The following is a 13,993-nucleotide window of genomic DNA, read 5'->3' as shown; positions in this document are numbered from 1 at the left end:
AGGGAGGGAGGGAAGGAAGGAAGGCAGGAAGGAAGGAAGGAAAGAAGGAAGGAAGGAAGGAAGGAAGGAAGGAAGGAAGGAAGGAAGGAAGGAAGGAAGAGAGGGAGGGGAAGGGAGGGAGGGAAGAATAGTTAGAATCACTGAAGGAAGTCCGAGTGTTATCTCTATGTGTCCTCTAAGGGAGGCCCAATAAACAGGGCCCAAATCACCTGCCTCAGTTCCACCGGAGTTTTCTTTACAAATGTGTTTGCGGTTGGGCTTGACTTTAAAATGTTGAGCTCCATCATAAAGCCAAATGACTGATGCAGTCATCGGCCTGAGGAGGACTGGAAGAGGATGCACCTGATCCCACATTCTAGCAGGGCTTTCTTCAGAGAACCCCTCCGTTCACCAAAATCGCCACAAAGCACACCATCCCTGAGTAATGGTGATAGCATTTACAGCAGACACATGGCTGCATAATAAAATAACCAAGGGGAACTCTTGGCTCTACAAGGGCCAGCTCCTTCCCTCCAGGGCTTCTTAGAGCCTTTAACACACGTGTGTGTACACAGTGGACTTTGAGGGAAAGGTGTGGGATTGTGTCTAGCCTAAACTGACATGACAGGGACCTGTCTTTTCTCCGAGCATCTTATGGGAATTTGTGTTCAAGGATCACACTTTTTGAGCTACAAAGGTTCATCAAATGACCTTTCTTTCATCTGCTGGAACGAAAATTTAAAAATCCATCAATGTTTGAAGAAGCAACCCCCCCCAAAAAAAAAACTGGCTTCTGATTCTACAGCATGATTACAGAAGCCACTCTAGTCATTAGCTTCTGATCCTACAGAACTCACAGCCATTACCAGTTGCTTCCTGTCCCGTGAAGACGTCTTTCTTCCAGAAAGAAAGGTAGAGATGTTCGAGACAGGAGAGAGGCAGGGTGATGTCACTATGCTTCTACCTTCCAAAGTCCGCTAAGGTGCGATTGAAGACCAGAGCAGACTGGCCAGATGAAGGACCAGGTCGCAAGGACAATATGCTAATATTTCCAAAGCATGTATTAGGCGCCAGACATCAGACTAGCACTTGACAAGAAATAAGTTCTTCAGACAGCTTTATGAGGATGTCTTAGTGTGTCCAAGAAAAGAAAATTGGTTTAAGTAGACCAGGTCAAGAAAGTGAAGTAAATGCAATTCTGGAGAGGGAAAAAATACATCAGCTAGTATATTCTAAACCCGGATCTTGGCTGAGAGTGGCCTTTCCCATCTCAGATCTCCCTGCATGAGAGGACTTCCCTTTCCTGTTGTTAATGTGATGACCCTGCCCTAAGATGGCGGCCTGTGCAATGTGAATTTGGTCTCCTTTTTCTTTTGCTCCTCCTTCAAAAGAGAAAACAGAAGGATTGTTTTGTATTGGACTACTCTCTCATATGTATTTTAATTATATATTTTCTTATCTATTTTAATTATTTTCTTATATATTTTGATGTTTCCATATCATCATTTTCTTATATATTCTAATGTTTCAGAATATTTAAATTATTTTCCTAATATTGGCTACACGTAGACAAGAGAAGATCATTTACAAAGTATCATAAAAGCAAAAGATCATGGAGGGTCATTTTGACATCCAAGAGTCTGGTTTGTTTATAAGAGGTCTCTGTCTTCTGGTGCCATGCTTTTACTAAAGGATTAAAGGACTATTTTGTTTTCTAAAAATAACACCTAAGTGATATGTGCATACTTGTCACTTTACATGCTAATGTTCAGAAGTACCAGAATAAGTTGCACATGCAAATTTTCAAAAAGGACAGAAGCTGGAAGATAAGGTGGTTCCAGTCTTTAATCCTAGCTACTCTGGAAGCAGAGACAGGGAATTGTGGTTTGAGGTCAGCCTGGACATACAAGTTCATGAGACTCCTCATCACCCAGTGGCTGGGTAGCGTGGTGCATGTCTGTTATCCCTGGAGATGCAGGAAAGCGCAAGAAGGAGGGCCACACCTCAGGCCAACTGGACATAAAAAAAGGCAACAAAGAGCAGGGGGCATAGCCCAAATGTTAGCACACCTACCTAGCAACCGTGAGACCCTGAGTTCAATCCCCGCGCCACACAAAGTTCTTCCTCCTAAGACTTAAGATACGTTACGTTTCATTTAAGGCTTGCTTAGGTCTATAAAGGTATTACTGTGCCCATTTTATAGAGGGGCACACAGGGGCTCCAGAAGCACAATGCATGCTTTTCCCCTCCACCTGCTAGCAAACTGTTCTCTGTTTACTCTCTTTATGGAGACTTCTAGAAAGCTGATACCTGGGCCACAGTGAAAGGATAGTTTTCCTCAGTTTCCCCAATCTCCATACCTAGTTAAGAGATTTATTTGTTCACGGATGATTTCTTAGTGCCTGTTCCATGCCTCCTCAAACGGAAGGCTCAATGGCCAAAAGGGGCTCACAGATCCATGGAGATGACATGCTAACAAGGCAACCAGGCAACAGGGGAGAGTGGCTGTGGTCCTCAACGTGTGAGATAGTTTGGGACCGCAAGAGTGCAAGCGAAACCTCTATCCAGACACGAGGATGAGAGGCATCCCGGTGAGACACTACAGGGTGAAGAGCCAAATGAGGCAGCCTTAGGTACATCAGCACAGTGACATTGGAGCCAAGGCTTCAATGAGATGCATCAGTCATACACAATGCCACAGGAGTACACTGAAAGGAAGAGCAAGCACCCCAGTCTGGGGGCTCCAGGAAGCTTGTTCTATGGAGAAGCTGAGAGAGAAGCTAGCTCAGGAAACAATGAAGGGAACGTTATACTTCTCATCCTTATTTCCAGTACGACAGAGTCCTTCTTATGCTCTGAGCTCTAGCATGCTAAGTCTCAAAGGGTTCAGCGTGGCTTTCCAACCCAGAAGAATACATGCAGTGGCATCTCTTCTTCCATTCTACCTTCAGGGCCATGTTTGATGTTTGAAAGAAGCCATGATTGCAGCTACTCAGGAGGCAGAAGTCATGAGGGTCACAAAGCCAGCCGGGGCAGAAAGTTATCAAGATGCCCACTTCAACAAATAAACCAGACAGGATGGTTCACATCTACACTCCCAGCTACACAGGAAGTATAACTAGGAGCATCACAGTCCAGGCCAGCTACTGGTAAAATGTAAGATCCTATCTGAAAAATAACTGGAGCAAAAGGGTGAGGGTGTCACTCAAATGATAGAGCACCTGCCTAGCAGTTGTGGGGCCCCAAGTACCACTAAAAAAAAAAACACAAAACATAATCACATGGTCAAAACAAAAGATATCCAGTGTCTCTAGTTATTTAAAAAACACAACAGTGAACTGGCATTGCTTACCCACAAGTATGTCTAGAATAGGAAAAAAAAACCGAGACAATAACAAGTGTTGATGAGGATATCGAGAAATTGTACCTCATACTTTGCTGATGGGGATGTTAATGTGACAGGGTGCCAACTGGTGCAGTCACTTTGCAAAGCAGTCTAGCTGCCTCTCGTCCAATTGAATAAGGAGTTACTACATGAGCCTGCAATCCTCCCCTACTTAGGAATGTATGCAGGAAAGATGAAAAATCCACAGGAAAAAAATGGGCATATAAATGCTTGTAGCATTAGTATCCATAATAGCCAAAATGTAGAAAGTCCCAAATATTTATGAGCTGATGAATGCATACAAAATGTGTTATATCCATACTCAGCCACAAAAACAAATGAATAAACCCCATGACACAGATGATCCTTGTAAGCGTTATGCTAAGTGAAAGCCATCCACAAAGGTTCACGTTTTATGTGAAGCCCTCTGTGTGAAATGACTAGAAGATAGGTCTATAGAGACAGAAAATAGATGGGAGGCAAAAGCTTAGGAATATAGGTTCTTTTCTTTGAGGTCATGGAAAATGTTTCTAAAATTAATTGTGGAAAAGGATGCACAACTCTGTGAATAATAAGACCATTGTGCTGTATTCTTTAAATGGATGAATCATATATTATATGACTCATATCATAACAACACTATTAATAAAAATGAAGCAACTGAAGTATCCTGGAAAGTCATATCTGAAAAATAATAATAGGCCATTGCTTTAGGTTCTTCAGTACTCCATCTGCCAAGAACTTTAGAATTAACCTTAGCTTTGTTTGTGCCTTTGGTTTTGAGACAGGTTCTTTGTCTCGGTCTCCCCAGTACAGGTATGCATTACCATGCCTGGTTTAGTTGATTTTATTTTATTTTTTGATTACTACAAGAAGACTAAGAAATGTCTTGTACTTTTGCATCTCCATTCTGCCAATCAGGAATAAACGAAATGTCTGCCAACTTGCTAAAGGTCCTGGAACTGGACCTAGGCTTGTCTCTCAGCCAATTCATCTACTGTCACATTTATAAACATGTTCCTCCATCTCCTCACCAAACAATGTTAGTCATCAAGCACGCAATAGCCTTTCTAAAGGTGTGTGTGTGTGTGTGTGTGTGTGTGTGTGTGTATACTGTGTGATATGCATGGTGCGTGGATGTTGATTAGTTAAAGTGAGCAGGTATAAAGACAGCAGTGATGTCAGTTTCACGAAAGCCAAAGAGGAAAACCAAGAGTAGAAGCCGGGAGGGAAGATTGTCCAGCAGAGGCAGGTAACAGGAGCCCACAAGACCCTCTTAGCTGGAACTGTAAGGGTCAAAGGACACAAATCATGGGTTCTATTTCCCAACCTGGACTTGAACCCACTGCATGTGCAATCTTAATTTTCTCCTCTCCTACATTCTCCTCAGTAGAAGAAACTCATCAGGTGCAAACTCTGTCATTCCCAGCACTTATTCATGACAGCAAAGGGATACACTGGGAACATCGGAAAATGCTCCAAAGCTCTTAAACCTACTGAAGGCAAATTAAGTAAAAAACAAACAAACAAACATGTAATTGTGTGGGAAGACACATGAAATGCAGCATTTTCCCCCTGCATGAATGAACACCTTAACATTAAAGAAAGTAAGTGTCGAGATGTAATCTATTTGCCTCTCTTGTTGGAAATGTCACCCAAAGCACAAGTCCTCAGCATAAAGGATAGAAATGAAGGGAAATCCAGGCTGGCTGCCCGGAAATCCAGGCTGGCTGCTCTAGAGCTGACTCAAACAAGCAGTATTACAACTGTCACTGTTACATCTAAAATCCGTTTAATAAAAGTTTTAAATAAAAAGACAGGGCAGAAGGAAAGAAGAAGGAGGTAAAGAAAAGAAGTAGGAAAAAGGAAAGGAAGTGAGAGGAAAGAAAGAGCAGAGGTCCCGCCAGGAACCCAGTTTCTGGAGATCATAGGGAATACATTTCCAGAGGAAATCCACTCCACAGAACATCTAATCAGCGTCAGAGACAAGTCTCTCGCTTGCATATATTTATACACATGAAAGCTGTCCCTTTGACAACAAGTCTCCGCTCTTCCTCAACCCATCCTATGGGAGCTTAAATTGTGCCATTACGCAGAACAATGAGGCCACAAAGGTACAGGATCTCACCCCTGAAATAAGTGAAGAGGTCAGTCAGGAAATGAGAGTGAAAGGGACTGAGCTACCTATTCCATTCTACTCCACCAGAAGGGCGACAAGTCTCCCTGGATCAGGGGAGGAGATGGTGTGAAAGGCAGGGATTTCGAGGAGACAGAGGTCTCTAGAAAAAAGAGACTGGGCAGAAGGAAAACCTGAGGGATAAGTGGGGGAGGGAGGGAGGGAGAATGAAAGGGGTAAAGAAGAGATGAAGCAAGAAATCTCTGGGTCAAGAACACAATGTTCCACTAATGTCTTCATCTGAGAAATAAGGAGGCGGAGGGTGATTCCATTCTGTGTCATTCGTTATCGATGACACCAACTTTCTGAGGATGTTTCTCACCTCTTTCTAAAGAGGAAGGGACTTTTCCACCTCCTGAAAAGATCTGAACCTAAGGGGTTCAGAGCTCTAAAGAGCCTCAGAAAAAGATTCTAATCACAAAAAGGGGAAGCGCTGCAGGACCCATGTGGCCACAATCAGACTTCTTGTATAAAAGGTATTTTTCAGATAGGTAATATGAATTCCTTCAAACATGAATTTTAAACTGTAAATACTGGGTGAAGATTTACTTAGATGAGAAAAGATAAACACTACTCTTAAATGGTAAACGCACATTCAGATATAAATTATTTCATTGGATCTTATAATGCTTCAGAAATGTTCATGTTGTTGAAATATAGGAGCCATATTTTAGTTTGTTTACTGTTTTATTGTAATCTATGGCCACACTGACAGCAAGATAGTCGAAGCTAGGATCTCAAACTACTATCCAAAAGACCAATCCATTAACGGTAAGTTCTTTCTACAAACCATACATAATAAAAATTTGACAATTGTGTCATCACTCATCTTTGAAAGAAAAATCAATCCAGTGAAGGATTTGGAGTAATTTCTGAAATTGAAAACATGTTTCTATAATTCCTTTAACACAAGAGGCAACAAAACTAACATGCAGTTACAGATCAAGAAGGAACAAGTGTAATTACAAGTATTAAAGGCAATAAATTGTAACTATAACCTCTCTGTACAACTTCTTTACAATAAAATAAAATTTAAAAAAAGAGAAAAAAGGCAATGCCTTTTATAGGGTGCAAGTGTGGGATTCATTTAGAGAGAAAAATGTAAGTATTGTGTATGTATGTATATATGTGGAGAAATGCACTAAAATGTCAGACAACAGTATTGATTTTTAGCAATGTACTCTGGCAGAGACATGAGCTTTACTCCATTCAGATCATATAAAAGTCAGTTTTATATATAAGTCAGTTATATATATATAAGTTCATAATCTTGCTCCCAGATAACCACAAATGTTTCCAAATGCCCTTACAGTGCAACCTCCCTTTGAAAAGCCTTTCAATATTATGCAAAAGCTCCCAAGTTCATAATTCTCCTAGATGAGAAAAAAATCATTTATTTCTTATGCTGTTTTTATTCAAAATTAGAAAGCCAAGACATCAGGAATGGAAGCATTTTGTATAAGGACAGAAGCCTGCCAAAGGTTCAGCAGCCTTCTACTTTTCCCTGCTAGCAAAATTTCTCTCCAGGTGTGCTAAGAGTCCTGTCTGAACTAACCTGGCTAAAAATGCCTGCAGGGGATTTGTACTTTTGTGCCCCTGAGTAGCAAAAGCTACGTGAGTATCACCTGAGCGCATGTGAATGCACAGCCGTGACTTTTGATTTCAGAATATTTGCATCTCCTCTGCTAGGCAAAAACATCAGATATTACTCTGACTTTCCATAACCCAAGAAATGCCCGCAAAGTTCAGTTTCCTTCAACCCTTAATTCATTGGGGTGACAAAACCAGAAGGAAACCTGTTTAAGGCAGCTTACCATCGCTTCATGCACACCATCACAAATGAACACTCACCCTCAAACACACACGTGAAAGGAAGCAGTCCCCCAGCCTACCTCTTGGCTCCTTGGTCTCCCACTAATCCAGAATTTTGGCAAGTTTTCTGTGCTTAAGAAGTAACCTTCCAACTTCCAGACAGAACTGACTTTTACATGATCTGAATGGAGTAAAGCTCAGGTCTCTGCCAGAGTACATTGCCAAAAATCAATACTGTTGCCTGACATTTGAGTGCATTTCTCCACATATATTCATACATATACAATACATATATACACGTATATATATATATGTCCTACATAAATATATGTAGGACATCAGCCCTTTGTGGTGATTGCCCAGAATCTCTCCATTTACAATGCCTGTGAGGCAGGTGGCTTCCTCTTCCACTCCTCAAGTGATCTCAGAAAAATTAATTAAGTTGGCTGGGGGACAGCCATGTGAGCGAGTTCTCTGAACATGTCTAAGCGGACAGACCCTGCCACCTCTGGGTGGGGAGCGGCGGCCTCTTCCACATTCAAGGGCCTCTCCTCCCTTGCCTGCCAGTGCCGGCCGGGCCAGCGCAGCAGATAGACTCACCTGCCATTCTTGGTCACAATCATCTCATTAGTGATGTCTTTGAATCTCTGCCAGAGGGGCGCATCCTCCAGGACGATCTGAAGCTGCTTCTCTGTGGGGTCGCCTTTCTCCCTCCCTGCCTGGAGCTCACTTTCCACCACATTGAGCAGACGAGACACAGAACCATCGCTGTTCTTCTGAGGACCTGGATCACTCATGGCTACGGGGCCTCTCAAACTTTGCTGAGAGCCAGTGCCTAACTCACCTCCTTCTAGCGCCTTCCTTCCCTCACTTGCCTGCTTTTCCCACCCAGCTGCACGGTGCCTGGGGGTACTGGAAAAAAGTGCTGGGGCTCTTGCCTGAGCTCTTAGTCTGCCACCCCTGAAAGTCTCCAAATTATACCACCAACCTGTTAAGCTTCAGTTGGGGAGTGGGGTGGAGGGAGGGGAGAGGTAGGGAAGAATAAGCCCTCTCTTAATTACTCATTGGATCAGGTGGGAGCGAGCCTGGCTTTCCCATTGGCTGCCGTGCCTAGAGTAGACGTTTAAGAAGGGTACTCCATCCAAATTATCAGGCTTTTATCTTGTTGTACCTGAAGAGGTCTAATCGGTGTATTGAGTACCATTTTCCCGTTAATTAAAATTATTCCAGGCCCAGACTGCCACACTCAGGCAAATCATGTTTGTGTATAAATCACGGCATATGGCACCTATAGGGAAGGAGCTCCTGGGCAGAATTAAGAAACTTGATGTCTGTCCTGATACAGTAGAGAATCTAAATCTCTCAGCTACTCCCCAGCACCCTGGACAGGTTATTGAGGCTTTAGAAAGACAGTTGGCAGGTTTGGAAGGTCAAAGGCACAGTGCCAAGAAACAAGACTATTGTACCAGGGAGCAAAAAAATAAAAAAGGATGCTCAGTGTGCCACATTCAAGGTTCTGAGTTCAGGAGAAAAGGAAAGAGTAAAGGACCTCTTTCACCCAGAGGAATCGCTTCTGGTCATGTCTCTCCCAAGGGATCTCACACAGTCTTACACCCTACCCAGCAAAAGGTTTCTGTTCCCCTTAGACTCCAGCACTCCAATTTTCCTTATGCCTATTTTTAGCCAAAGAGAAGGAACCAAAAGGCAATTAGTGGCATATTATTCCAAGAAATTGCTTGTTTGAACTCACCATGTGGAAACAAAATGTACACAACTATGCAGAGCAATTTTAATCCTTGGTCTGCTAGGACATTCCAGTTTCTCCTTCAGATAAGACTATTCTAGCCTTCCAGGGCAAATCCCCACACTTCCTTGATGATACAACTAGTAGAAGAAAACTTTCCTTCACACACACCATTTTAAGGAACAGGAAGCCAGGGCTGAGGGAACACAGGAACAGAGGTAGCTCTAACCCACTAACTCTGAACACAGCATGCAGATGGCTTTGTAAAAATCTCTCTTTAAAATAGGAAGTAAGAATAACAAACACTAAAAAGCAAAATTCTAAGGTAAAGATGATGCAGCATGTTCATTCAGCATTTTAATGAGAGTATCGGATTTATTTTCATGATGTAGATGAAAATGGCATAAGAAAGAAAAATAACTTGTCCAATAAGCAATAAGCCAGGAGAAGAAATAGCCACGGAATAACCTTTCCACCCCTGACTCATCGGAGGACCCTTTGTACAAATGATGGAGCCGGAAGAGGTTTTCTCCTGAGTGCTCCTCCATTCTCTCTTGGACTTGGTTAACAGGAAACTAGCTGTGAGGGTCCTCCCAACCTTCTTTATCTTGCTGGCCCTCTGGAACGTCCCATGAACTTTTTTCTGTAGTCAGCATCTTGCTATGTATCCCAGGCTATACCAAATTCTTGTTCCTATTACCTCAATTTCCTAAGGGCTGGAAGTACAGGTAATGTATCACCATGCTAGGCCCATAGAAATTGTTTTCTCTGTGTGTTAATCACACTTCTCACTACTGTCCCAAATGCCCAAAGATTTTAAAAAGTGAGTGTAAGGGAGAAAGGATTTATTTCGGCTCATGGTTTTAGAAGTTCCAGCCCATCCTTGCTTAGTTCCGTGTGTCTAGGCACTGCTATAATGAGGCAGAGCATTATGGGAGAAGGTACCGTGGAGAAAAGTTGATCATATGTGGCAGCCAGGGAGCAGAGAGAGACAGAAGAAGAGACGAGGGACAAGATTCACCCTTCAAAATGCTCTCCGTGGTTCACTTCCTCCGAACTTTGTAAAAGTGTTCACCACTTCTCAATCATGCTATCAAATTATAAACCCATCAGTGGGTTAACCCATTGATAGCTCAAAGATGGCAAAAAAACCCACAAAACTTCATGATCCAATCATCTCTGATAACCAAACCACTCAGCTATGGACCAAACCTCCAACATATGATGTTTTAAGAGGAGATGACACTTCATATTCAAATCCTAACAGTGTCTTGTAGGAAGTTCTTGTTGGAAATAGATATTTTTAAAATAGATTTTAAAACTTTGGATCCAAAGTGTCGGACACAGTGATGCCTAAGATATTTCCCAATTCCCCATTCTATGCATATTTTAAAAGGTGTTTTTAAAAACATTTCCTAACAAGCTGGTGGCTCACACCTGTACTCCAAACTACTCAGGAGGCTGAGATCTGAAGATTGTAGTTCAACACCAGCCCAGGCAGAAAAGTTCCTGAGACTCTTATCTCCAATAAACCACTCAAAAAAGACTGGAAGTGATGCTGTGGCTCACGTGGTAGAACACTCAGAGGGGCAGCGCCCCGGCCCTGAGTTCAAGCCCCAAGACCAGAAAAAGAACATTTCCTAACAACTCCATAAAAATCTCATCTTCCTCGGTTATCGTACCACAATCTGATTTATTACATGAGTGGATTACTGCTTTCTAAACTGCTTTACAGACGCCTCACAGCAGTGCCCCTACAAGTTTTGTAAGTACAGGACATAGTCAAGCATCTCAACAAACAAATCACTCATTTTCTTGCTTCCAGAATCTCTACAGCACTGAGCTTTTCTGAAATAAAAGTTAAATCTTAGACAATTTGCAATAGGTTATTGCATCTTCAATACTTGAAAGGTCTCATATCTGCATTTGATTGGTTTATGCATTTTATTTCCATCTCCTATATCATAGACCATGCTTTTAAATATAAAATCTGGTAGCTAGCACACAACAAGTCATCGAGAATTATTGTGGGTTTAACATTCAGTCTATCACAACATAATAAAGCACATGCTAATACAAAGACAAATGAACTTTCCAGGCACCAGTAGTTCACGCCTGTAATCCTAGCTACCTAGGAGGCTGAGATCGGAGGACTGCTGTTAAAAGCCAGCTTAGACAGAAAAATCTGTGAGACTATCTCCACCTAGCTAGCAGAAAACTTTTACTGGAGATGTGGCTCAAGTGGTAGAACACCCACCATGAAAAAAAATAGTCAAGCAAAAGCACAGAGCCCTGAGTTTAAACCCTTGTACTAAAAAGGTTTTTTAAAAATGAGAAAAGAAAAAGGGACAAGGGCAAAGAAAGAAAAGGAAACTGAAAAACACCATAACTTCCATTCCAAAATTTAAAACTTACAAAAAAATGAACACAACGAATAATAAAACTACCATACTTTAGTCAAATTCACATAGACGGTGGCAGGGGTCTGTGGTCAAGCCCAGGAGGTTTAGACCAGCAGAGCCACACTTCCTCCCATAATCAGGAAATGCTGGATTTCCAACAAAGTGTTGAATCAAATAAAACACACACACACACTTCCAAAAATTAATTTCTAGTCTGTGAAGAAGCTGATTTAATATGTGATTGGAGATAGGAGAACTGCGATCGGAAGCCAATTCCCAGGCTCTTCAATTCTGACCCCTGCTAAGTCTTCCCAGGTAGGGAATACCGCCCCCTTGGCTCCATCACACGTCACGTGATGTCCACAACCTGACGCTTCCACTTTCCGGCTGTCCAGCAACCTGTGCCAGTAGGCACTAGCGGTATACAGATGTCCCCTGCAGAAATCATTGAGGGTAGATGCGGGATCACACAACAGACATGTTGGGATGTCATACAAATTGCCTAAATCTTGTTTGTCTATCAACTAAGCGTAACAGCAAAGCTTGCTATTTAGCTAATCTGATTGTGGATCGCGTACTAGAATGAAGACTGCTGAAACTATCCACCCCTAAAGCATGTGCATGCACATCTGGGCTTTCACTTAGAGGTCCTATTCAAAGAAGGCCCGGAGGAAGCATCTAGGAAAGAGTGGAGAATTAGAAGAACCCCAAGAATAAGGAAGAATGGGAAGAACCCCAAGAATAAGGAACAATCAAACAGCCAGGCACAGGGTGGGCTAGAAGTATTTTCCTTCCTGACCCACCATGACTGGTTCTCACACTGAGGAGCTGCATTCCTGTGAAAGTCCAGCTCTTGCAGGAAATATGCGAATTCTTTATCCGTTGTTTACAACAAGAACTCCAGCCAGGAAAAATCTGGAGGGACCAGGGAGTCCTGGTCACTGGGAACTTTGCTCCCCAGGTTGGAGCCTCTAATGCCCCACGCTCAAGGCGGGCCAGATCATCAAGAGAAATCATAAATGTTGAGATCTGCGGGAAAAGGTGTAATCATGTAAGTTGTAAACTTTGCCAAGAATTACCTGTGTCTGTGAACAATTAATTTTGCTGTACCTTCAGAGGCTAGAAGACACGAGAGGAAATCTCTGAACTCTCTCCATGTTCTTTGGCTTTTTTAAATGAGGCCAATGATCACAAGGATGGAGGCATTTTCCTGGCATCACCTCACATTGTCATCTGCCCAGCATCATCGAGGACTTACTTTAGGGCAGGCTTCAGATCTGACCCCAGGGAGAGACCATGGGGGCGGGGGGTAGGGGGGAAGACTGTCAAGTTTCCTGCCGTGAAAGTTGGGAAGGGAAATTGCCAAAGGAAGCAGAGCATAGAGAAAGCCCGCCATGCCCTGCAGGAGCCAGGGAGAACTTCCCAGAACACAGCACACTTCCACTTGGTTGTGAAGAAGTACAAGTTCAGCCTGGGTCCAGGGAAGAGCTACATTCCAGGACGAGAGAAAATTCCAGAAAAAGGTCAGAAGGCACAAAAACATCAAGTATTCAAGTAACATCAAGATTAGCCAGTGGACCATTAGACTAGACAGGGATGGTTAAGGGTTCTCAATGTTCACTGTTTCCCAGAAGGAAACTAGTTTAGGTAGCATATGAACTAATAGTTATTATTACAATAGTTGCATGTAACACCCATCCATTGAAGGATAATATTGCTTAGGACAAAGAAAAGGATAAAATTAGTTTACCTAGCATGAGCTCAACCCCCAGCACCACTAAAACAAACCAGAGAATGAAATAGTTCAAACTGAAATGCTAATAAAGCAACAACAGAAGTGAAGCTTGAAATCGCAAAAGACACCAAGAAGATAACTGAAGTTTAGCTAAGGTCATTGTAAGTGGGGAGGAAGGCTGAGTAATTCTGACAGGAGAGGAGCCCTTGGATGGCAGGGTGGATGGGAAAGCAAGGGAACTCACACACATTCTGTGGGAAGGGGTGTGAATGAGCAGGTGTGGTGGAGGAGGAGGGAACGCAGCCCATGGAGAGCCATTCTGAAGGTACCAGCCACAGGCATGTAGGGCTTTCCAAGGAAGAAGGCATTCACGATGATCGTTCAGGTGACCAGTTGTACAAGGGAGAACATGACAGGACCGTTTGTTCACCAGTCTAGAGAACACAGGAATTCAAGAGCTGGAAGGAATGGCACTACGTGTTCACTATGAGCAAGCGCATTGATTCTTTCCTTCCATTGTTGGGGATGGCACCCCAGGCTTCAGGCATGCTAGCCGTCCTGGGAACTCATCCGCTCTGATGAACATGTAGCTGTTCCTTGGAAATCACCTGAATATTCAGAACCAGGAACTGAGGGAAGGAAATGAGCTGGTCTATAAGCTCTGGCCTGAGTCCTGCTGAAGAGATCAGGGAAGGGCCAAATCTTCCTCTTCTGCCTGGCAACTTGGTGTCCACCCCACTGGCCAGCAACTGCCCTGGTT

General features: G+C 43.0%; 1 protein-coding gene across 1 annotated transcript in view; it reads right to left on the bottom strand.

Annotated features, from left to right (window-relative positions):
- Positions 1 to 8,309, bottom strand: part of Tbx19 (T-box 19) — a 25,037-nt gene extending 16,728 nt beyond the window's left edge. The window contains exon 1 of the mRNA XM_013015627.1: positions 7,953 to 8,309. Coding sequence (XP_012871081.1) covers positions 7,953 to 8,149 — 197 coding nt within the window. The 5' untranslated portion in view covers positions 8,150 to 8,309. The remainder of the gene's footprint in view (positions 1 to 7,952) is intronic.
- Positions 8,310 to 13,993: the final 5,684 nt, after the last annotated feature.

Source organism: Dipodomys ordii, unplaced genomic scaffold (genome assembly GCF_000151885.1).
Source record: "Dipodomys ordii isolate 6190 unplaced genomic scaffold, Dord_2.0 Scaffold27, whole genome shotgun sequence".
Lineage (NCBI taxonomy): Eukaryota > Metazoa > Chordata > Mammalia > Rodentia > Heteromyidae > Dipodomys > Dipodomys ordii.
The sequence above is the reverse complement of the archived record's forward strand: the minus strand, read 5'-3'. Positions and strand labels throughout refer to the sequence as shown.